Source organism: Macaca mulatta, chromosome 18 (genome assembly GCF_049350105.2).
Source record: "Macaca mulatta isolate MMU2019108-1 chromosome 18, T2T-MMU8v2.0, whole genome shotgun sequence".
Classification (NCBI taxonomy): Eukaryota; Metazoa; Chordata; class Mammalia; order Primates; family Cercopithecidae; genus Macaca; species Macaca mulatta.
The window spans coordinates 82,670,676-82,695,032 of record NC_133423.1 but is presented as its reverse complement, the minus strand read 5'-3'; the positions used below and the strand labels follow the sequence as shown (position 1 = coordinate 82,695,032).

General features: G+C 44.7%; 1 protein-coding gene across 4 annotated transcripts in view; it reads right to left on the bottom strand.

Moving 5' to 3' along the window:
- Window positions 1–24,357, bottom strand: part of PIEZO2 (piezo type mechanosensitive ion channel component 2) — a 471,722-nt gene that overhangs the window by 81,290 nt on the left and 366,075 nt on the right. For 2 of the 4 annotated variants that reach the window (XM_028838161.2, XM_077975335.1), the window contains exons 19-27: window positions 21,959–21,991; window positions 21,369–21,586; window positions 18,054–18,214; window positions 9,430–9,606; window positions 9,009–9,134; window positions 7,430–7,630; window positions 6,214–6,418; window positions 5,991–6,092; window positions 4,317–4,482 (exon numbers count right to left, since the gene is read on the bottom strand). In XM_028838161.2, coding sequence (XP_028693994.2) covers window positions 4,317–4,482; window positions 5,991–6,092; window positions 6,214–6,418; window positions 7,430–7,630; window positions 9,009–9,134; window positions 9,430–9,606; window positions 18,054–18,214; window positions 21,369–21,586; window positions 21,959–21,991 — 1,389 coding nt within the window. The remainder of the gene's footprint in view (window positions 1–4,316; window positions 4,483–5,990; window positions 6,093–6,213; window positions 6,419–7,429; window positions 7,631–9,008; window positions 9,135–9,429; window positions 9,607–18,053; window positions 18,215–21,368; window positions 21,587–21,958; window positions 21,992–24,357) is intronic. The other 2 variants (XM_028838162.2, XM_077975334.1) reach the window with 1 other exon arrangement.

The following is a 24,357-nucleotide window of genomic DNA, read 5'->3' as shown; positions in this document are numbered from 1 at the left end:
CCATAACGTTCCTTCCTGGCCTGCAGCAGTCAATTCCCGCTTTACCAGCCCTGGCCTTCACATCTTGGCGCTGAACCCACTTTGAGTCCTGAATTCATAAAACTAAGCTTGTGAGGAGAACATGGAAAACATCAATAAACATGCTTCAAAGAAGAGCCTTAAGGATTTCTGAATAGAGAGACTGAACCCTGGTGACAGGTACTGTGGCTAAGGGGCCACCTAACTCTCAGGGCTCTGGCCGCTTTCCAGAGATCCCAGGGTGCTGTGGAGCTGACCCCTGTTGGAGAGGAAGAGGGGAGCACGGCTGTGCTTCTGACCAGCAAGCATGTGCGCTGGCTTCCTACTCACTGCTGTGGCATTTGACAGGTCACTTCCTGAGGGGGGTCACTTTGCTGGCAGTCCTCATTGAGAAACAGAACAACAATTTGAAATAACTAAAGCAAAAATCAGCTTTAAAAATCAATGGCACACAAAAGCTTTCCATTGGAGTTATGATTTAGGTTTTTCATGAATACACTGAAAATACTTATGTTCCCTTTGCAATAGTAAATATTGGGCTGGACTGATTGTTTTCTTAGCATCACAGAGAAGAGGTAAAAATGGAAGTCTTACCTTAGATCAGTGCCTAGTTTAGTACTTAATTCACAAATAGAATGGTCAAGTCCATATAGCATATTGTTTTAAAGCAAATTCACTTCCTGATTTACTCAATTTATATCGAGCCTCTCGTGCTACCAAAAGGCACACAAGTGCTTAAACATTGATTTGGGAGCTGGATTGCTTGAGTTCCAATCCCAGTTCTCCTGTGGCCTACGTCTCATCTCGTCGCTGCAGTTTCCTCCTCTCCACAATGGGGATAACAGCATGACCTCCTTGGGCTGGGGTAAAATGGCTCCATGTGTGCAAAGCCTGGACCAGAGCCTGGTGCAAAGGCAGTAGCAGGTGACTGACAGTTATCTGTATTGGTATATGCATTATGGGCTGAGAACTGTAAGTGGGGGATGGGGACAAATACAAAAGCAAGTTAGACGTGATCTTCACCCTAAGGCTACACCTTAGAAGTGGGGATAAGACGGGTTCTTCAGGTACCAACACCAGTCAGAAGATGATCCACACCATGTAAACAGGAATCTCTGGAAGACTGGAAGCTGGAGAGTGACTCCATGTGTGGGGTCGGCCAGCTCGGGTACTATCAGTGTACTACCTCCACATGGATGGCATGTGTGCCGTGACTGCATGAGCCTCTCACTGCAACCTTGTGTGGCTCAATAGGGCAGACACTAATCAGTGAGGATGAGAGGTTAGGAAATTAGTCCCATGACATACAGCTAATAAGGGGGTATGAAAAGTCACAGCAGCTTCCTCAGATAGCTGACTACAGTGGGCAGCTGAGTGGAGTCTTAGAGGCACTGAAAGACCGAAGATCTGACTGCAGAGGCAGAGTGGGCCTGCCCTCCATGAAGTTGGCCTTGGGTGACAAAATCTCAACATGGAAACCCAGGGAATGCAGAAAGGGTGAATGCATGGTGAAAGGTCAAGCATGGTTTAAACACAAATACTGTGAGGGAAACACGGCCCAGATCAGCTGTTATGAGGCTGGGCAGAATGGTGGAGGACAGAAAAGCTGCTAGGGAGACCTTGCATGGCCACAGGGGAGACACTGCTCAAGAAGAGCACAGGCACAAGATGGAATCTAGGGAGCCATTCCTCCTTAGTGCCCAGTGAATATAGGAAGTGAGGACGAGGAACAAGGGATGAGGAGGAGAGATACGAGATGAGGAAAACGAATGGAGGATGAGGAGGAGGGATGGGGAATAAGGATGAGGGATGCAGGATGAGGAGGAGGGATGGGGATAAGGATGAGGGATGGAGGATGAGGAGGAGGGATGGGGGATAAGGATGAGGGATGGAGGATGAGGAGGAGGGATGGGGATAAGGATGAGGGATGGAGGATGAAGCGGAGGGATGGGGGATAAAGATAAGGGATGGAGGCTGAAGAGGAGAAATAGGGGATGAGGAGGAGAAATAGAGGATGAGGAGGAGGCATGGAAGATGAGAATGAGAAATGGAAGAGAATGAGGGATGGGGATAAGGATTAGTGATGGGGATTGAGGATGAGCGATGGAGGATGAGGAGGATAAATAGAGAATGAGGATGAACTATGGGGATGAGGATGAGGGATTAAGGATAAATAGGAGGACTGGAAGATGAGAATAAAAGATGGGGATAAGGGAAAGGGGATGAGGATGAGACTGAGGAATGAAGAATGAGGAGGATGAATGGAGGATGAGAATGAAGGATGAAGAAGGAGGAGGGATAGGGATAAGGATGAGGGATGGGGGCAAGAATGAGCTATGGAAATGAGGATGAGGGATGGAAGATGAGTAGGAGGAGTGGAAGATGAGAAGGAGGGATGAGGATGAGGCAGAGGCAAGAGGGATGAGGAGGAGGGATGGGAGATAAGGATAAACTGAAGATGAGGATGAGGGATAAAGGATGAGAATGAGGGGTGAAGATGAAGAGGAGGGATGCAGGATGAGAAAGAGAAATGGAGGATGAGGAGGAAGGATGGGGATGAGTAGGAGAACTGGGGGATGAGAATGAGCTATGGGGATGTAGATAAAGGATGAAAGATGAGGGCTGGGCGTGGTGGCTCACGCCTGTAATCCCTGCACTTTGGGAGGCCGAGGCGGGCGAATCACGAGGTCAGGAGATCGAGACCATCCTGGCCAACACGGTGAAACCCTGTCTCTACTAAAAATACAAAAAATTAACCGGGCGTGGTGGCGGGCGCCTGTAGTCCCTGTAGCTACTTGGGAGGCTGAGGCAGGAGAATGGTGTGAACCCGGGAGGCGGAGCTTGCAGTGAGCCGAGATCATGCCACTGCACTCCAGCCTGGGCGACAGAGCGAGACTCTGCCAAAAAAAAAAAAAAAAAAAAAAAAAGAAAGATGAGGAGGGATGGAGGAGGAGAAAGATGGAGGAGGGATGGAGGGTGAGGAGGGGGGATGGCAGAGAAGGATGGATGGAGGAGGAGGAGGAGTGGGGATGAAGAGCTATGAGGATGAGAAGGAGGGATGCAGGATGAGAAGGAGAAATGGAGGATAAGGAGGAGGGATGGGGATAAAGATGAGCCATGGGGATGCGGATGAAGGATGAAAGATTGGGAGGAGGGATGAAAGATTAGGAGGAGGGATGGAGGATGAGGAGGAGGAATGGGGATAAGGATGAGGGATGAAGGATGAGAATGAGGGATGGAGATAAGGAAGGATGCAGGATAAAAAGGAATGTGGATACAAATGAGGGATGGAGGAGGAGAAGAAGGAATGGAAGATGAGGAAGAGGAATGGGAATGAAGATGAGCTATAGGGATGAGAAGGAGTAATGCAGGATGAGAAGAAGAAATGGAGGTGAGGAGGAATGGGGATAAAATGAGCTATGGGGATGTGGTTGAAGGATGAAAGATTAGGAGTAGGAATGGAGGATGAGGAGGAGAAATGGGGAAAAGGACGAGGGTTGGGGATAAAGTTGAGGGATGGAGAACATGGATGAGCTATGTGGATAAGAATGAGGGATAGAGGATGAGGAGGAAGGATGGAGATGAGAGGGAGGAAAGGGGGATGAGGATGTCCTATGGGAATGAGTACGAGGCATGGAGGATGGAGGGCAGCAGGATTAGGACTAAGAATGGGGATGAGGGATTAAGGATGAGTGGCAGGGATGGAGGATGAGAGGGAGGAATGGAGGGTGATGAGGAGGGATGGGGATAAGAATGAGAGATGGAGGATGAGAATAAATGATGAAGATGAGGAAGAAGGCTGGAGGGTGAGGAGGAGGGGTGGGGTTAAGAATGAGCTGTGGAGATGAAGATGAAAAATGGAGGATAAGTAGGAGAGACAGAAGATGAGGATAAGGGATGAGGATGAGGGATGAAAGATAAGGAAGAAAGATGGGGGATGAGGAAGAGGGAGGGAAGATGAGGATGAGCTATGGGGATGCAGAGGAGGGATAAGAGATGAGCGGGAGGACCCTCCACTGGAGAGCTGGTATCATTGGGACAAGTCAGCTTTGGTCTGAACAAGAGGAGGATGACTGAGGCCATAAAGAGGTGGTTTACACGGACAAAAGCAGGTGCAGTGCTGTAATTCAGAGGCTCAGCCTCCAGGCTGCTGACTCACACTGTCCAGCATTTATTAGCTTCAGTGCATACAATTCAGCACATCTATTTCCAAAGTACAGCAGATAAAGTATAGAGGAGCAATGTAATGGAAATACACACATGAAAGTGGCTTTTAGCAAATGTGAAGCTCTTGTTACCTGCAGTGAATAAAATCTGGCACAGGGTTGTGTTGGCTAAAGGAGGCCGCATCAAGGTTCATGCAGATCTCGACATTGTCACCTGCCATGATTCGCACTGCAGCCTTGTTCTCATCCTCAAAAATCTGCTGTTGTAAGGAGGCGCACAGAAGCAGCATGAAGTCATCTGGCAAGACAGAGGTGAGATCATTAAGCCACCTCACCCTCTTCCGATTTACATAATGCAACACACAGTCATCACACAGCAACAGCCCCTCCCCAGCTCCTAAGTGAGTTGTTTCCAAAGTTCATAGTAAAATTCATCCTGGAGTCCAATGTCGGGGCCAAGTCACACCTTCTCCACCTCGCAGGGCATAGAGTGACCACAGACACTCCAGGAGCTCACATGAGGAGTCTGGATTTTGTTTGCACATTGATGAGAGAAAGTATTGGGTGGTACTTACTAGTCTTCGTGAGTCTCTTAGAGCGCAGTGTTTATTTGCATTTACCTCCCACCAGTTTTAAGGAGCTCACTTAAGCAATTTCCCCATCTTTATCTTTTTACGTGTGGCAGATGCAGATATTCATTTTTCTTTTTCTTTTTCTTTTTTTTTTTGAGACAGAGTGTCGCCCAGGCTGGAGCGCAGTGGCTCGATCTCAGCTCACTGCAAGCTCCACCTCCTGGGTTCACGTCATTCTCCTGCCTCAGCCTCGCATGTAGCTGGGATTACAGGTGCCCGCCACCACGCTTAGCTAATGTTTTGTATTTTTAGTAGAGACAGGTTTTCACTGTGTTAGCCAGGATGGTCTTGATCTCCTGACTTCATGATCCACCCGCCTCGGCCTCCCAAAGTGCTGGGATTACAGGCGTGAACCACTGCACCCGGCCTCATTTTTCTTTATCCTTTCCATCCCCCTTTCCATTTGCAACCAAAGATTCTCCCCAGAGCATAAGCCACACTACAGGCGTGGTGAGAGCAGGTGGAGGTGGTGGACCAGTGCCAGACAGTACAGAGCAGCCTGAGACAGCTGTCTTCCCAGCAACTGCCACAAAGGGCCTCAGGCCAAGCCTGCCTGACAGCCGGCACACAAGCTGCTTCCTTGCTTTTTAAATTAAACCTCAACTTGTTTAGGCAGGGCAGTCATTTGCATTTTCTGTAGCACCCAGTACTCTGGTCTTGGGGGAGCTGCTCTGACCTTTGGATCACCAGCTGCCCTGGGAAGGCCTTGGGGCTGCAGCCCAATTCTAGAGCAACTGAAATCTGGGAAGCATCTCCTAGCATCTGCTGCCCCATGTTCAGGGTTGATTTATCTGCATTGGGAGCAGAAACCACAAAGTCAGTAAACACAAAACACAAAGCCTTCCTCTCTGGTCTGTCTTTTGAAAGGTGGCTGCGTAGATGTGCGCGCGCGCGTGTGTGTGTGTGTGTGTGTGAGTGTGTGTGTGTGTGTGTGTTTTGGGGGAAGTGAAATTATGCAAGGGAATATGGTATTTCAAACATTGATTTATTATTTCGCAAGTGTAATAGGGTGAGTAGAAGCCATTAATGACCTGTGATCTTAATGCATAACACAAGCCTTTACATGATTATGAAGTCTAGTGGAAGACAAAAGGCACTAATGCATAGCACGGAAGAATGATTAGCAGTGACCCCGGATACCAGCACTCCGTGGCCCTGCAGTGGAAACACTTACAGACAAGAAACACGGGGTTGGGCCGCACAATGAAATCGGGGAAGTACAGCCACTTTATGATGTTGTCATTGAAGCTGGCACCCTTGAATCTCCACGGGTAATCTGCAGGGAGGGAAGTGGCGAACAGCACAATCAATACTCTTCTTCACCCCGCTTCTCCCAGCTGTCCACTCGGTAATGGCTTCTTCTAAAAGTAGACGGCTCCAGGGAGGGGCAGGCTTACCTCGGCAAGGAGCAGGTGGGATGCCGATGCAGATGAAATACTGGAAGGTGATGATGCATGCCAGGAAGCAGCAGTACTTGGGCCAGATCTCCGCAATGGCTTTCCTTCTGCGTCTATATAAGACAGCGATCAGCCAGCAGGCGTGGATCATGGCATAGAAATCCATTCGCTGGCCAATCACATTAACTGACATTAGGAAACAGGTCTGTGTAAAGATGAAAAGAGGCACAAAAAAAATAAATATATCAGACTTATGGGAAAGGGGACTGGTGATAGGTATCAGGTCTGTGTAGATGGCGGAGACCCACATCCCTCAAGGCCAGTCTGTCTGCACAGATTCACCACTGCTTGCTCTTTTGAGTGTCTCAGGTGAAGACAGAACTACTGTACAGATTACTCCCAAGGGACAAACTGACTAAGTAGCTCTTATAATAACCACTTCAGACAATAAAGCCAACAGCAATTTTGATCTCCTCATGAAACATCACCATTCCTACTTCCTTCTATGAAGGCACAGGCACTATCACAACCATTTTAGGTTAAAACAGTTCATTTTGGCTGCAGCTTATGGTTTCAGAATGCACAGAGAGAAGATTAATATTTATTTATTATTAATTAATTAATTAATTTGAGATGGAATCTTGCTCTGTCACCCAGGCTAGAGTGCACTGGTGCAATCTTGGCTTACTGCAACCTCTGCCTCCCAGGTTCAGACAATTCTCCTGCCTCAGCCTCCCAAATACCTGGGATTACAGGCGTGCACCACCGTGCATGGATTATTTTTGTATTTTTAGTAGAGATGGGGTTCCACCATGTTGGCCAGGCTGGTCTTGAACTCCTGACCTCAGAAGCTCCGCCCACCTTGGCCTTCCAAAGTGCTGGGATTACAGGCGTGAGCCACCGCACCCAGCCAGAAGATGAATACTTTATTCTTAATAAGAAACCCGTTAACATGGCAACTGATGGCCATGCATTTACATTGCTCTGGAGATCCAGAGAGGCCAAGGCACTGCTGTGGGGGGGGTGCTCAGCACCTAGTCTTGGAAAACTTTCAGTCAAGCCAGTTAACCATCAGTACAAATACTTTCTGTTCTTCTCAAGGAGACAGCTATCATGCCTGGAGATGTATCACAAGGTTCCAGTGGCCAATTGGCCAGAAGCAGTTTTTGAATTTTCATGGAAAAGAGAAATAAAACATGTCAGCAAGGAAACTCACCTCCAGACCGAATTTGTAGAAGAAGTAATTTATGAAATATTTGGCACAATTAATAAGTCCATCATCTAGATGTAGTCTTGTAATGTCATGAAAGATAGTTTTAGACACAGGGGCCGTCAGGTTGTTTCGACCTCGATAGTATTCCTGATGGCGGTAAATGGTGACTTCAAAGGCCAGGATAGCCAGCATCAGGAGGTTATTCTACAAAGCAAGGAAACACAACTGTGTCAGCCAGATGCTGTACGATTTGGTAATTTCAAGCAATTCCCATATTCTTTACAACTACAAGGACAATGTTTTATAAAAGCTCACCTCTCTTAAACAGTTTTGAGCTCAATATTCATTTTCTCTGTCTTATTTATTGTGGCATTATCTCTATTAGAAAATCAGGCTAATTTCCAAAGTAATAGGATCTAGAATCTCCAGACATAAGATGCTGCTGCTCATTCCTATTTCTCAAAACTACACATCTCACACCAAGGAAGCAATTTCCAGTTATCCAAGGAGGGCAGTTCAGCCTTGTTTGTGACTAGAAGTGCAAAAACAGTACAGAGACCTCCTGGAAAATGCACCCAGTTGGAAGAACAGGAAGCTGCTTAGGGGGAAACTTTTGAACACCCCTGAAATCTTGCTACAGAGAGCAATAGATTGAGAAGCATGCTGACAACAGTAAAATAATAATAGTGATGATATAATGATTATTCAAGATAATGAAAACAGTTAACATTTATGGAACCATGGGTTCCAGACACGATTCAATCACCCTTTTCAAATACCAATTTGCTTTATCCTCATAACAGCTATTTACAGTGGCTACTAGTACAAAAGATATCTACCACGTGATGAAAAATCTAGAAGCTACACAAAGAAAATGGGATGCTTAATACATTTAAAAATCCCAGGTGCTGAGTGTAGAGGCTGTACCGTTAAATGCATTGCCAGTGTAACATGATTAGGACTGCTCAGATAATCCACAAAAATAAAACGTGAAAAGTCTGAAGCATGTTGTTTTCATTATGTTTGTATGGCTGTTTGTACTCAAGTTCCCTTTTATAAATATATGCTTTATTACTTCTAGATGTAATAGATTCTCTTTATTAAAAACTATAGAGAAACAGAATTTACACAGCAAAAATGTCTTGTAAGGCTATATCCGCTTCTCAGAAATAATCACTATTGAGCATTTGGTCTACTTTACTCAATATTTTTCTTTGTGTCTAGAAGAGATCATACTATGCGCAGTGTTTTGAAATTTGCTTTTTAAAAAACTTAATACATTTTAAACATGCTTCAATTCTAATGCACCCGTTGACCTTGTAATGGTCTTAAAACGATTGTATAATGTTCCAATGAATGTATTTGTCACATTTTATTCAAGCAATCTCAGACCGTTTGGTCATTTTCTCTTTAACGTGCCATAATACTGATTTTAACACTTAGAGTTTGTTGCAAAGGTGATGCCAAATCCCACATGAGAATATGTGGTTACTATAAAATGTGATGTTGAGCGTCCCGGGGAAGAGTCCTGAACTATTATATAGCGGTGTGGAGGCCCAAACCAAGCACGACAAGCCGTTACCCTTAGGTAGACGAGCAGAGGCGAAGACTTCCGCAGGCCGACCCACTCTGTAGGATCGACAGGAGCACTGTAGAGCAGAGACTTGTTCAACTCATTAAGGGGGATGTTTGTTTGATTTTCATTTGGCTAAAAAGAAGAGAAAATGGAGTAAAAAAAAAGCTTCACAGATTAGGAGAGCTCGGGTTATTTAGTCTTCAGCTTTGAGCAAACGGACAGTGGTGGGATGGGAGGGGCAGGCCCATCTCAGGGGAGACCTCAGTATGAGAGGAGGCTTAACACAGGGCCAGAGCACGACCAGGGAGAGGTGACTTACAAGCCCAGCCAGGCCAGGCCAAATGTGCTTGGGGATGGCGGTTCCCCAAGCATCTGCCTTGCTTTGCTAAAGGGCAGTCAGGAATACTCCCCTATCACCGAGGCTCACCAAGGAACAGTTAACAGAGAAGTTCTCAGGCTTAATGGTTTGGAGCTGGTACAACATTTTGCAGACGATGATCACACACGTCCAGACCGTGCAGACACTTGAAGCCAGACGGCGCAGCTTGGCGTACGGCAGAGCAAAAGCCCAAGAAATCAAAAATACATAGTTGAACAGAGACACCTGAAAACATACAACCAGAAATGGGGACAAAAATACGTAACATGGCATAACAAACAGGACATCCACAAAACAGGATGACTTGATTTACTCAGTTCAGCAAAAGTGGACTGGATTCCTAGCACGCGCACGGAATTGCCCTAGGTGCTGGGGTACTAAAGTAGGTGAGTTATGGTCTCACCCCTCGGGGACATTATGTCTTGTATGGCAGGCGATGTCACTATCATGTAGCACTGGCTAAGCTATCGATGTGGGCAGGCTCCTGTGAGAGCATCCAGAAGGGTCCTTGGTCCAATGTGGAGGTCAGGAAGCATTTTCAAGAAGAAACTGCCTGAACTGAGCCAGGCCAAGAAAGACGAGAGGTGGATTCTTTAGGTAAAGGAGGCATGGGCGAAGGCAGGAAAGCATGAGCTAGTATGGTGGGGACAGGCGACAACAAACAACTGGAAAGTTCAGAGTTGAAAGTGTGAAGTGCAGCAGGAGGTGAGCCTGGAGGTGCAGCTATAGCCAAGTTCTGACGGATCCTTCTTACACCATGCTATGGCGCAGGAGCCCAGTCTTCAGAAAACGGAGAGCTGTGGAGGGGTATTACACTGGGAATTTGGAGGTAAGATTTGCTTCCCATTGAGATCAATGTAACTGATGAATGGAGGGTGCACTGTGGGGATTGGATGTGAGGTTAGGTGACCCACTCACATGCTGCTGCAATAGCCCAGGGAAGATGGGGAGGAGGCGCGAGTTCAAGATGGGAGGCAAAATTAGCTGGACTCGATGACTGATTGGCTTGGTGGGCCGGTGGGTAGGAGAGAAGGTTCAAGGAGTGACTCCCAGGTTTCCACTTGAGAGCCTGAGTGGGTAACAGTACCATGACTGACACAGCAGTGCTGACAGGGAAGCTGGTCAGAGCGGCAAGTTTATGAGCTCAGCTTGAACTGTTGACTTTGGACTGCATGCGAGTTCATTGATCAGGCCAGATGTTCTCACATTTCTAGCAATTCTGTAGTATAGTTAATAGTTCATCAGACAATTCTGTAGTATAGTTAATAGTTCATCGGACAGTATAGAAGGACCATCATCTTCTTCAGGCATGGGAAGTGCTCATTTATTCTGAATATTGTGAAAGTAATATTCTAGAAATGTTTAATATTATCAGGTAGAAATAACAGCATGCTCTCATTTGATACAACTAAACATGTACCAAGCATTGTGGGCTAAGCCTTGTGGGCTATAAGAGACATAGTTACCTACTTGGCTTATAAAATTATAAAAGAAGAGGCCGGGTGCGGTGGCTCATGCCTGTAATCCCAGCACTTCGGGAGGCTGAGGTCGGTGGATCACGAGGTCAGGAGTTCAAGACCAGCCTGGCCAAGATGGTGAAACCCCATCTCTACTAAAAATACAAAAAATTAGCTGGACTCGGTGGCAGGCGCCTGTAATCCCAGCTACTTGGGAGGCTGAGGCAGGAGAATCACTTGAACTCAGAGGGCAGAGGTTGCAGTGAGCCAAGATCGTGCTACTGCACTCCCCACCCTGGGTGACAGAGTGAGACTACGTCTCAAAAAAAAAAAGTTAAAAAAACTATAAAAGAAGAAAATGTGGAGACTGCATGACAGTATTTAATTCTGCTATTTGTTACCTGTTATTCTTCTACTCAACTATTTGTCACTGTCCAATGCAAGGAACCTCTCTGAAAATTAAGTGCTGAAATATTAGGGTAGGAGGAGATGCCTTATAGAATTAATTGAAGATGAAAGAAACACTGTACATGGAAAGGCCCTGTAAACCACAACTCACTCATAAACATAATCAAAGTTACCTTTGAACAAAACAGACAGATTAGCGAACTGACTTCCTCTTTAGCCATCAGCAAGTGTCTCGTCAATTTGGATATTAAAAAGCAAACCCTATTAAAGAAGCTGTGAAATTAACTCTGTTATGTCTGTTACTATGTATCTAAAGCCTTTAGTATAAAGACAGCACAATTTATTCAGAACTTTCAATTTTCTGAGTGATGGGAAAAGAGAAGTAAAGATAGTAACTTTCATTAAGTCTTAACCAGGTTCAAGGTGACACATCCTTTGAGGATTCCCTGCCCGCAGGAGGCATGTGGGAGGGACAGATGGAGGCACAAAGGCACTTGGTGACAGCATAAGGGGACTGAGACCGGAAGAATAAATAGCAGTTAGACAGGCAAAAGAAAAAGCAGGTCCAAGGCCCTTCCAGACTTGGGAGAGCATGGGCTGCCCATCCTTGGAGAAGCAAGTGATTCATGGTGAGAGAAGTGTCATCTGAAACCTGTCAGAGGACTTTAAAACCCACCTGGCGTCCTAGACTGTCCAGGGATGGCAAAGGTGAAGTGGTCTGGGCTGGATCATGGGGGTCTTATACTACGTTATCGTGGGGATGAGAGGCAGCTGCTGCAAGGTTTCGGTAGAGGGCTCTCATGATCACGTCTACCCTGTGGGAAGACTATTCTGGCTGCATTGTGGAATACGTGTTGGAAAGAGAAAAGACTGGGAAAAGCTGGGAATCTGTAAGAGCAATCAAAAGGGGAGTGGAGGCAGAGGGAGTGAGTAGGTCACCTGAAAGTGCTTTGGGGCCACTCAAGAAGTGGGGTCAGGCCCAGCTGTCCCATGGACACAGGGGCCTGGAGTTCAAAGAGAGCAGTGAGTTGACATAGATTTTAGGACTCGCAGCAGGTGAAGGGCAACTGAACCAGTCCTGTGCTTGTGAGCTAGTGAGCTCACCCATGACAGTCAAGAACAGACACAGGCTGTGGACAGAACCTGAGGAACACGCTGAGGAGGCTGGTGGGAAGGGAAGGAGGAGCCCAGGAACGAGACAGGAAGGGTCTGACGAAGCGGTGGGGAAGGGCCGGGAAGGTGAGCTGATGTTCAAAACAAAGAGGGAGAGCTTCAATGACAAGGAAAGGATCCCGAGTCCTCAGCATCCTAGAGAAGTCAAATTAGAGGACTAAAGAGCCTCTGTGAGGTGAATATTTTTATTTTATCATTTTACGAATAGAAACACTGGGGCTCAGTGAAGTATGATACTTCATTCCATAAAAATAGCAAGCCCAGTGCAAACCTCAGTGCACCATGCCCTCTCACAGTTCTGTCATCTACAGAGATCATGATCTCATCATTTCCCTGATGGTAAGAATCTCATGGAAGGGAAGAAGAAAGGAGGAGGAAGAAGAGGAGGAAGAGGAGGAGGAGGAAGAGGAGGAGGAGGAGGAGGGGGAGGAAGAAGGATAAGGAAGAAGAAGAGGAGGGAGAAAAGGGGAGATAGAAGGGGAAGCAGAAAAGAGGAGGGGAAGGGGAAGGAGAATTAGGAGAAGGAGGAGGAGGAGGAGGACGATGACTATGACAAATACCTGGGCTACAACCGACACCTGATGAATTAGAATTTTAGGGAAATAGACACTGGTCCACATACATAACAAGTGTCCAGGTGATTCTTACTATCAAGGATTTTGAGAAACAGTTTTATGCCATAATGCTTTCCCAACAAAGCACTGTACACGGGTTGTCATCCTATCTGAATATAACCTTGTGGGGCATGAGGGCCCTGCCTCGAGGGAAGGGGCCTCTGAGAACCCAAGCCTCCTGGTCCCTGCACTTACCCATCCCTGGCTTCCCTCCCCCAAAGGACCTGGGCTGCAACTATCACCTCCAGGCTGCAACCACTTGCAAGAGATACTCCTCCCTGTGCAGCCAGTGCTCACTGTGGACACCTCTAGCACAGCAGTTATTATCACTTTTAGTTTTATTTGGCAGCCATTCCCATCCCATTCCCATCAGGCTGTGAGCTAAGACAAGTGTGTCTTTCAAGCTACTGCACCAGCACCTAGCACCATGTACACATTCACTTTATTGTGAGTTCTTTTTTTTTTTTTTGAGACGGAGTCTCGCTCTGTTGCCCAGGCTGGAGTACAGTGGCGTGATCTCTGCTCACTGCAAGCTCATGCCATTCTCCTGCCTCAGCCTCCCCAGTAGCTGGGACTATAGGCGTCCGCCACCACACCTGGCTAAATTTTTGTATTTTTAGTAGAGACGGGCTTTCATTGTGTTAGCCAGGATGGTCTCGATCTCCTGACCTTGTGATCAGCCTGTCTTGGCCTCCCAAAGTGCCGGGATTACAGGCCTGAGCCACCACGCCCGGCCTATTGTGAGTTCTTAAAAAAGGCTCAATGAATGCTTAGTGAGAGCGAAAATATAACAATAATGACGAAACCTCAACTGACAAGAAGGAGAAACCTCAGGTTTGCAAAGTCCTTTTATTATCTTCTTTCCTTCCTTCCTTCCTTCATTCATGGAGCTTCTCCAACTGGCCAGGCCCCCGGGGAAGAGCTGAGGTGCTAACAGAAAGTGTGGCCTCTTCCTCAAGATTCACCTGACCTCACAGAGCTGTCCAACAGCCTTTGGAATTAGAAAGTAGCTGTGTATTTCAAAAGGAGAAGAAAATGTTGTATGTATTTTATATATATATAATATATATATTTAAATCTAGATTATTCCAAAGCAGTGTCACTCCTGAATAAGATGTTGATGTAAAATAAATGTTTCACTAACCATTTCTTTTCCAGCAGCTTCTTCTTTTCCAGATGCTTCATGATGATAACTTCGAAAAGGTTTAATATTTGCAGGAGAGATGAACCCAAAAGTTGTGAAAACAAGCACCCTTACTGAGGCCTTGGGTAAGGATGTCTTGAACCCAAAGCTGCCACAGCTCCTGAAGAGCTTTCTTTGTGGAGAGGGGCTGCGTCCTGCCTGTCCCCCGCCCAGTGCCAAGATGATGGGGCAGGTGGAGATGCAGGGAGGAGAATGTCCTCTGTGCACAGCCCGAGTGAGGAGCTAATCACTCGGAGCCCGATGCGTGCACCTGGAGCTTGGGCACTGGTACCCGTGGGGCCTGAGAGATGAAGAGCTCTGGCTACAGGGTGCAGAGTCTCTCTGTCGGGCTCCCATGTGTGCAAGTAGAGCAGGGCCTGTGTGAGGGCAGCTCCTGGGCCTGATGGGAAGGCACAGAGCGCCCAGAGCTGCTCCGAGGCTGCAGGGAAAGCTGTCTGGAAGGGCAGCAGGACTCCACAGAGGACTCCAGGAGGAGAAGGAGCTGGGCAACCAGGGGCTGGGCAACCAGGGGCTGGGCAACCAGGGGCTGGGTACCGGTGCCGGCCAAGAGTGCCAGTGGGATGCCCCACCGAGGAGCCTCCAGGAGGGCAAGGGCAGGTTTACCCGCCAGCTGCCAGCCCAGAGCATGAGGCCATCATGGGATGGCACAGGCCAAGTCACAACATCCCCATCCCAGGGGGCCTTGCCCTAAGCCTGTGAGTCTGAGCTCCAGCCCAGGAAAGAATGAAACAAAAGAAGGACTAAAGAGCCTCTGTGAGGTGGATTTTTTTTTTTAAATAAAAAACTTCCTTACAGAAGTTAGGAAGGAAGGAGGTGTGGGTGAGAAGGAAAGGATCAGCTAGGAAAGGGGAGCTTCTACCTGCGGAGGGACCCGAGTCTCGATGATTCTCCGTGACTCCACAATTTTAACCACTGAAGTGAGAGTTTGCTCACTTAAGTCACTGTAGGATTTTGTATTTCTTAGGAATGATCAGAAAGTGCGCTGAGTTCAGGGACACGGAGGAAAGTTTCCCTATAGGATGCATTTTAAAGGGACAATGAAGGTCTGCAGAGAAGTCTTTTGATTGCATGTCACCAAATTGATGGCTCAGTGTGCCAATTACATTAGACAGAGCCAGCGACGCACACACTGTCAAGAACCCAGAGACCAAAGCTTCAGGGCCAGAAACCCCATGCAAGTGAGGTGACATCACGTACAACACGAGCGGCCGAAACAATCTTACGGCGACGGGATTTGGCAGATGCTAGCAGCAGAAGGAGCAGGATTTCTATGCCTCATGTGTCTCTCACTTGTTTTAAAATTAAAGGTGAGAGAGATGAAATTAGGAATGAAAATTCTGAAAGTCTGCACAATGTGTCAATCACAGAGAAGGGAGTGGTGATACTCTATGGAAGGCTGTTTTCCTAAGAGTGTAACACGGTAACTAGATATTTTGTTTACTTGATGGTCTGTTAACAAGGTTATGTCTGGGGACTCATTAAGGATAATGAAAAAAGTTGTCTGCCTTTTGTTTAGGATCTATAAGAAATTGCATCCTTTAACCCTTTTCTGATGGATAGATTGTACAACAGGATGGATTTATGACAGCAGATTCTCTGTCTGACTCCCATGAATTTCCTGTTCCCCCTAATGCCCACTCCCATCATTACACTGTCTGAACACGCCTTCACACCCCACAGCACAGCTTCTCATGAATCAGAAGGCATCTGTACCTCAGATTGGATTTCTTCAGAAATGGTCTTTGTGCATTTTTTGTCAAATGCCTTCTCTTGTTCTTTTCTATTTCTCTTTAATACCCTAACCCTCAAATTTTTATCTGAACTGTTCAATTCACCTCTACAGTTAAAATGCTTAAACTTTTGCTCTCAATGAATACAAATATTAGGATAGATTTGGGCTCCATTTAATGTATATGCCCCATGACTTAAGAATGCAGCCACTGCCCTAATATCCAGAATCTACAAAGAACTCAAACTTACAAGAAAATAAACCAAACAACCCCATCAAAAAGGGGGCAAAGGATATGAACAGACACTTCTCAAAAGAAGACATTTATGCAGCCAACAGACACATGAAAAAATGCTCATCATCACTGGCCATCAGAGAAATGCAAATCAAAACCACAATGAGATACTATTTCACACCAGTTAGAATGGTGATCATTAAAAAGTCAGGAAACAACAGGTGCTGGAGAGGATGTGGAGAAATAGGAACACTTTTACACTGTTTGTGGGACTGTAAACTAGTTCAACCGTTGTGGAAAACAGTGTGGTGATTCCTCAAAGATCTAGAATTAGAAATACCATTTGACCCAGTCATCTCATTACTGGGTATATACCCAAAGGATTATAAATCATGCTGCTATGGAGACACATGCACACATATGTTTATTGCGGCACTATTCACAATAGCAAAAGCTCAGAACCAATCCAAATGTCCATCAATGATAGACTGGATTAAGAAAATGTGGCACATATACACCATGGAACATTATGCAGCCATAAAAAAGGATGAGTTCATGTCCTTTGTAGGGACATGGATGAAGCTGGAAACCATCATTCTCAGCAAACTATCTCAAGGACAAAAAACCAAATACCGCATGTTCTCACTCATAGGTGGGAATTGAACAATGAGAACACTTGGACACAGGAAGGGGAACATCACACACCGGGGCCTGTTGTGGGGTGGGGAAACAGGGGAGCGATAGCATTAGGAGATATATCTAATGTAAATGACGAGTTAATGGGTGCAGCACACCAACATGGCGCATGTATACATATGTAACAAACCTGCACGTTGTGCACGTGTACCCTAGAACTTAAAGTATAATAATAATAAAAAAATACTTAAAGGAATAAAAGTAACTGTTTCAAAAATAATTAAAATCCTAAAAAAAAAAAAAAAAAAAAAAAAGAATGGAGTCGCTGCCATTTCCCCCACAAATCTCACAGAGAGGGGCTTCTGTTTTCATTCCCACTTGGCAATGATCCCCTGCCCATTTCAGACGGTTTGCATGAACTGGGGCAGAAGTTCTAGTTTAGACTATAGAGCTCAAATTAAGGTTCATCTCTTAGCTACCTATTTGTGAAACGTTTTAGGTTTGTAGTGTTGTAGCTGTGACATTTTACTGTTATATATGTAACTTTTTAAAGATTATAGGCAGTACTTCCTTGATTAATTTTTAGAGGGCAAAGACTTCTTGAATTGTAACCAACTCAGAAATAGTCCAGGCATACAGAAGTATGCAAATGCTATTTGTTGAATAAAAGGAAAGAAAGCTAATTTCTCTGCAGTGAACATTAAATAATCTGTTGGCTGGATGATGACTCTCTTCTTTACAATCAAGGAAACAGAAGTGCAGTACAGGTGCATGGCTGAAGACTTCGTGTTCTGTCTCAAGAAATCCAATAGTAAGGTGAGCTCTACTAAAGATTTTATTAGATTTTGGAAACTGAACTTTCTCCTTGGTAACGTAAACTGGAATGCTCCTGTTTTCCTTGGAGAATTTAGGGAGATAGATTCCCATAGGCAGGGGCAGAAGGGCAGCCTGCTCTCACACACTTCCCTAAGGACTAGATGAAAATAAGTAGCGTTTGTAATATGACCAAGCCAATGAGAAACTCAGCCATGAGCCTCTTTCCTTTTTCTCAGTGCTCCTGACCCTCGGATTTCTGTAAGTGTAAGTACTTATCTTGGAGTCTTGATACCCTAATGTAATGGGGATTACATTAAAAAAATCATGGACAGCTGGAAAAGGAAAATGAGGACCTACTGTGCTTCTATTCAGCCTGATGATAGGACAAATGTTCACTTGCCTCTTTCACGGAAACCCAGATAATGTAAGAGGAAACGATTTTGATGATGTGCAACTCCAAAATCCACCACATGAACACCTGCAGCTTGTGGAAATACTCCAGGAATTTTAAGAAGAGCACAGTGAGGCGGTCAATCACCAGGTGCCATTTGTTCCTTAAATCTGCAAAACAGGAAGTACAGACAAGAGCGTAACATTTTTAAAACATTATCATTTAAAGCATATCTTGTCACTTTCAGGTTGGAATGAGAGGCTGCAAAATAATTATAGTGGATGAATTCTAAGAAAACCAAAATCTGGAATAAGGATGATATAAGAATCCCAAGTCATGATGACACAGATATCATAAATTGAGAGTTGGAGGGACAATGTGGCTTTTGTCTACCTTTTGATTAGTGTAAAGAAGGATTTTGACATTTCCTTCCTTCCTTCCTTCCTTCCTTTTCTCTCTGTCTCTCTCCCTCCTTTCTTTCTCTGACAGAGTCTTGCACTGTAGCTTAGGCTGGAGTGCAGTGGCATGATCAACATTATTTACTTTTCTTTCTTTCTTCCTTTTTTTTCCTTCCTTCCTTCCTTCCTTCCCTCCCTCCCTCCCTCCTTCCCTCCTTCCTTCCTTCCTTCCTTCCCTTGTCCCTCCCTCCCTCCCTTCCTTCCTTTTTCTGACAGAGTCTTGCTCTGTAGCCCAGGCTGGAGTGCAGTGGCACAATCTCAGCTCACTGCAGCCTCTGCCTTTTGGGTTCAAACGATTCTCCTTGAGTAGGTGGGACTACAGGCACATACCACCATGCCCAGCTAATTTTTGTATTTTCAGTAGAAAAAAGGTCTCATCATGTTGGCCAGGCTGGTCTTGAACTCTTGGCCTCAAATGATCTGCCAGCTTCAGCCTCCCAAAGTGCTGGGAGTACAGGCGTGAGCCCCCATGCCCAGCCCCTTTGATGTTATTTACTCTTAAGACCAAACTATAATTTCCTAATATTCTAGGAATATTAAATAATCTTAACTCCTTCTAAAGGACATCTTTCTTGCCACAACAGCACTTTTATAAGTGGCCTGTCTCCTTTGACAAGGCTTAACTGGTGAGTGGTAAAGTTCTCTGGTTTCCATGAAAAAGTGAACCAGTCAGAGCCCTGCATGGGCAGGAAGAGCTTTTGCTCCTTGTCAGAATCAGAAGTGAACTCTAAGCAGCAGAATGACTCAGCCCATGGTTTTCTGAAACATGGTCAGATTTATTCAAATAATAATTTTTAATCAAATTACTTATTTTATTATTTCTACCTTATGCTAACAAAGGAGTCATGCTTCTATCAAGAAGGACTGTGCTGGCTCACTTTATTGACTGAAAGTCACAACAGGACTGTTCTGTAATATCAGCCTGTCTTGTTTGTAAACAAAAGCTCACAAGTCTATCTTGGCAGATTACAAGTCCTAAGTATCTCTTTAAGTAGCTTCTTTAACTGGCTTGGGTAGATGCAACAGTTACTGTACCTGGTTCTGAAAGCTAAGTAAGGTTCTAGTTATTGTGAAACATGCTTACAGTAGTTCTCCTTTATCCATGGCTATGCTTTCCAAGATTTCAGTTACCTGCAGTCAACCACAGTCCAAAAAAATTAAATGGAAAATTCCAGAAATGATTCAGAAGTGTTAAGTTACATACTGTTCTGAGTAGAAGGATGAAATCTCATGCTGTCCCACTCTGTCCTTCCCCTTGGAATGTGAATCCCTTTGTCCAGCAGGGCCATGCTGTCTACACTCCCTGCCCAGTGGTCAGTCACTTAGTAGCTGTCTCAGTTGCAGTAGCTGTCTTAGTAGCTGTCTCACTGCATTAGTAGCTGTCTCACTGCAGTATTGCCCTGCTGTGTTCAAGTCACTCTTATTTTACTTTCTAATGACTCCAAGTGAAAGAGTAGTGATGCTGGCAATTTGAATATGCCAGAGAGCAGCCACAAAATGCTTCCTTTAAGTTAATGGTAACAGTTCTCAATTTTATTAATAAGGAAAGAAAAAAATGTACACCGAGGTTGCTAAGATCTAAGGTAAGAGCAACTCTTCTATCTGTGTAATTGTAAAGAAGGAAAAAGAAATTCACACACAGTGTACACAGGGTTCAGTGCTATCTGAGGTTTTAGCATCTACTGGGAGTCTTAGAATATGTCCCCCAAGGCTAAGGCAGGACTACTGTATTTAGAGAGTGACTCAGATGGTAGTCAATAAAAAGGTGTAGGTAATAAATGAGCATGATTTAGACGCGTAGCTGCCACGTACATGAGGGATTGAGAGAAAAGGGGCTGTGCAATTTTGGGCAGGACCTATTAGTAAAGCTCAAAATCCATCTTGAAGTAATGTAATAAAATCCTAGACTTAGGTACTTGGCCTCACAGACCTGGGGTCTCCGCTTCACACTGAGGAATTCACAATGATCAGATATGGAGAGAACGTTTCTGGTCCTCTCCTCTGTGTTCTGAGATGAGAGAGGAAAGAAGACCAAGTTTAAGGGGCATAAACCTTTGGAAGGAGTCCTCCTGCTACTTTTTTATTTTCTAATTTTGTTAAGGACAGTTGACCAGCAAAGACAAGTGCAGCATCTTAAGGTGATAGCCCCAGAACCTCACCCCAGAGATGATGCTCTCTGGGTTGTCCCAGACTTCCTGGAAACGGCTATGTAGACTTTATATTCTCTGTCAGATAACATTTCCTGATCACTGAGGCTGCTCAATGTTCATCATGCCCTATTAAAACATTATTTCAAGTTTAGGAAGGGAAGTAGAAAGAGCCCAAAGAATAAAGAGTGAAACCCCTAAAACAGCAATATTGACAAAAACATCTCTAGGAGTTTGCTTGAAATTATAATTATCCAACTGCTGACTTTCTCCTCCAGTGTCCATGTCCTTAGGCATCAAATCAGAGCTAGAAATACATTCTTAATTATCAGTTTCCTGGAAAAGAATGGTTTCTTGAGAATGCATTTGTAAAGGCGATGTCTACAGCCTTTGGAGATTCTGCACAGCCAGGCTGTACCTGCATCTGGTAGAAACAGAGAGGCTCTGACTGAGCACGTGGTCAACACCATGCCCCACCAGTGTCTGGCCAGGAGTGCTACTTGTGGGTCAGTCACTGAGAACCAGCCATCTGGTCTTTTCTCAGTCAGAATTAAAAGGAAATTGGAGCAATTGGAACAGTAATATTAAAACTATAGCAACCAAACAAAAACCACTCTAATTTTTATGTCATGGACTGGGTCAAATATGTATTCTTTTGGAGCAAGTCAATGTTTCCTTCACTTAGTCTGGCAGCCAGCATTCTCTGAGCGGCTGTTTACCTGATGTTTCTTCCTCCTCCTCGGATTCCTCCTCTTCCTCTCCGTCCTCCTCTGACTCCTCGCTGTCTTTCCCAAGATCACCCTTTTGGGCTTTTTCAGAGTAGCCCTCGGGCTTCTCCTCCCCAGGCTCAGCCAACTTCCTCACCTCCGGCTTCTCCAGCTTGGTGGTCAGGTGCATCATGGTGAGGTCCGGGAGGCTTCCTTCCGGGTGGGCCAGTCTGTTGGCAGAGAGCAGCTGAGTCAGAAGAGGAAAGGGTGTTGGGAGAGATTTGAGTGAGGGGCAAGTAAAAGGAGGATAAACACGAATGAAATCAGTGCATGTACAAAGACCTCACAAGGTGGGGTGTTAGCGTTTTGTCACTTTCTTGTTGGTTTGTTTGTTTTAAGTTCTTTCTAAAAACAAACTGTAAACTCGGTTAGGTTTTGTTAGCTTTTCTAATTCAGGTTCTAGTGATTAGTTGGTAATGAAAGCTATCGACACCTAAACTTGACATTTTTCCCGGAGGAGAAAATGGTCAGAGTTTAGGGTGTAGAAGCATGAAATGGCATCATGTAGAGCAAGCATTTCATGGCTTCACAGGGGGACTTACTCATTTTGGTGGATTGGTAATTTTTTCTTGATGCTGCTCAAAGTAATTGAAATAGAAAGGAAAAAAAGGAGATGAGAACAGAAGAATTATAAGGAATGTCAGAGATCACATATCATGCTACATATCATCCACTATTGCATTCCTGTATGCCTGTTGCAGTAACGCCCTAGTGCCAAATGCATTCCAGGGTGGCATCAATAGCGTGTTTGCTTTGAACCCTAGTCTTGGCAACTGATCCGAGAGTGGACAGGATTGCAGGTTTGTAAAGGAGAGAGCATACTGAGACCGCTGAGGCAATTATATCATGCATTTTTAGTAACGCAACAAACCATCTTGCAAGAATCAAGTAATTTACATATTTGTAAGTTTTTAAACATTTCTTAAAGAATGTGTGCTTTTAGTCAACCTTTGTGTAGACGAATCCCACTCTGCCAGCTAAGGCATATGCCATGGAAGCTAAATGTTTTCAGGAGTGACACGTCTGCATCATGTCCCCACGTGAGAGTTACTGATGCGAACTGTTGATTGGCAGCGTGGGAAGACTGTGTGAGATCCTGAACCAGAGAAAGAATGCAGGGAGAGAGAGCTTCTGGTGAGCGCACTCAGCAGCCGGGGATGCTACAGTTTATGTCTTAGTGGACCATAACAAGTCCCTTCCTTCTCCTACATTTTTAAAGAGCATACCTTTTTATTCATACTCAAATTAATGTTTTAAAGAATTTGTGGGCAATAAAGTCTATATAAAGAAAAAGCCTAGTAGACATACTGATAGTCTTCTCTATTTATCACAGTTAATCCAGAAATTTTTAGCAGGGTTCTAACAAGATGGACAATAAATAATATTATTCTATCTGGATAATTGTAGGCTCTGAGTAAACTATTTAACTTTGTGAAAGTTAATTAATTTTCTACCAAATGAGGCTTGGTTAGATAAAATGCAGGTTTACTTTCAACTTATTGATTTGATATTTGTAAACATGCCTATCATTTTGGTTAATGGTTGCAAGGAATCCACACTGTCCCTACACTTTTACATTATCATTCAAACAATTCCCTTGCACAGGATGTCCAGCAGGTAAACGACAGTATGCCAGAAACAGATTGTTAATTTAACGGAGACAGAGAATCTGAGGCGAGTTCTACATTGGTGGAAGGAGTTACACTGACATACTACTTCCTTATTTTCCTAAGCTATTCAATTCATCCTCTCGACTTTGGAGAAGTTAGCTAGTCTTAAAATTGCAACCCATCTCTTCTACACCAGTGCCAGACACCAAATCACAGGGAACACATTTGCTGTTCCTGCTTTGTCAGGACTCTCCATGTGAAATGTTATTAAATGTGGAAGTGATCGGCTGCTGCACAGTCGTCAGTATGTATTTGTTCTCTTCAGGGATGCATTTTATAAATGAAAAGATACCTTTATTAAGACAAGGACTTTGGTGGTTTCAGTGTGGAGGTGTGACCACCTCAGAGTGAATCTTAAAGGTCTGCACTGACACTGCTGCAACCTCATATGACAAGAAAAATACGTTCTAACAATTACTGCTATTAACAGAGTGAAACTCAAAGAGGGGAGGCTGTTTCCGCAGCTGCTACTACAGCTACACAGCAGATGTCCTCAAGCAACGATGCCCCCAAACTGCCAGGCCGCAAGCAGGGCACATTGAGGAGAGATCGTTCAGTGAAAGAATCAGAGGAAGACACTGGAGTAAGCCTTCTGGAAGCAGGTCCACAAGGCAGATTTCTAGAAACTTGGAATGGGACAAGATGCAGCTGGGGACAAATGAGAAGGGAATTCTGCATCTAACACAGGTCGTTCCCTCTGACCTTAGAGGCACAAACCCCAGACCCTCTCTGGCGCAGTTTAACCTCATGAGCTTGTGATGGACGACAAAGAAAAAAAGAAATTACGTATCAGGCTGTCATTTACTAGTCTAGGAGTTTATTAGCTATCTTGAGAAATTTCAGAGAATTGTACCTTGTATTATAAAAAACTGTGTGCATAAAACATAGATAAAAAATATTTTAAAAATGAATAAAGCGTACTGTTTCAAAAAGACACGTGTGAATCCTTTTACTTTTCTCTCTCTCTTTTTCTCATTTTTATCATAACATTGATCTTAGAGGACATAGAGAAGAATGTTAAAAGACTTGGGTTCAAGTCTTCACCAGAAAACTAACTAGCTAGGTGAGATGGCAAAGCTATGTAACCTATTCTTCTTTATGATTATTAATTTATTTTTTATTATACTTTAAGTTCTAGGGTACATGTGCACAACGTGCAGGTTTGTTACATATGTATACATGTGCCATGTTGGTGTGCTGCATCTATTAACTCGTCATTTACATTAGGTATATCTCCTAATGCAATTCCTCCCCCCTCCCCACACCCCATG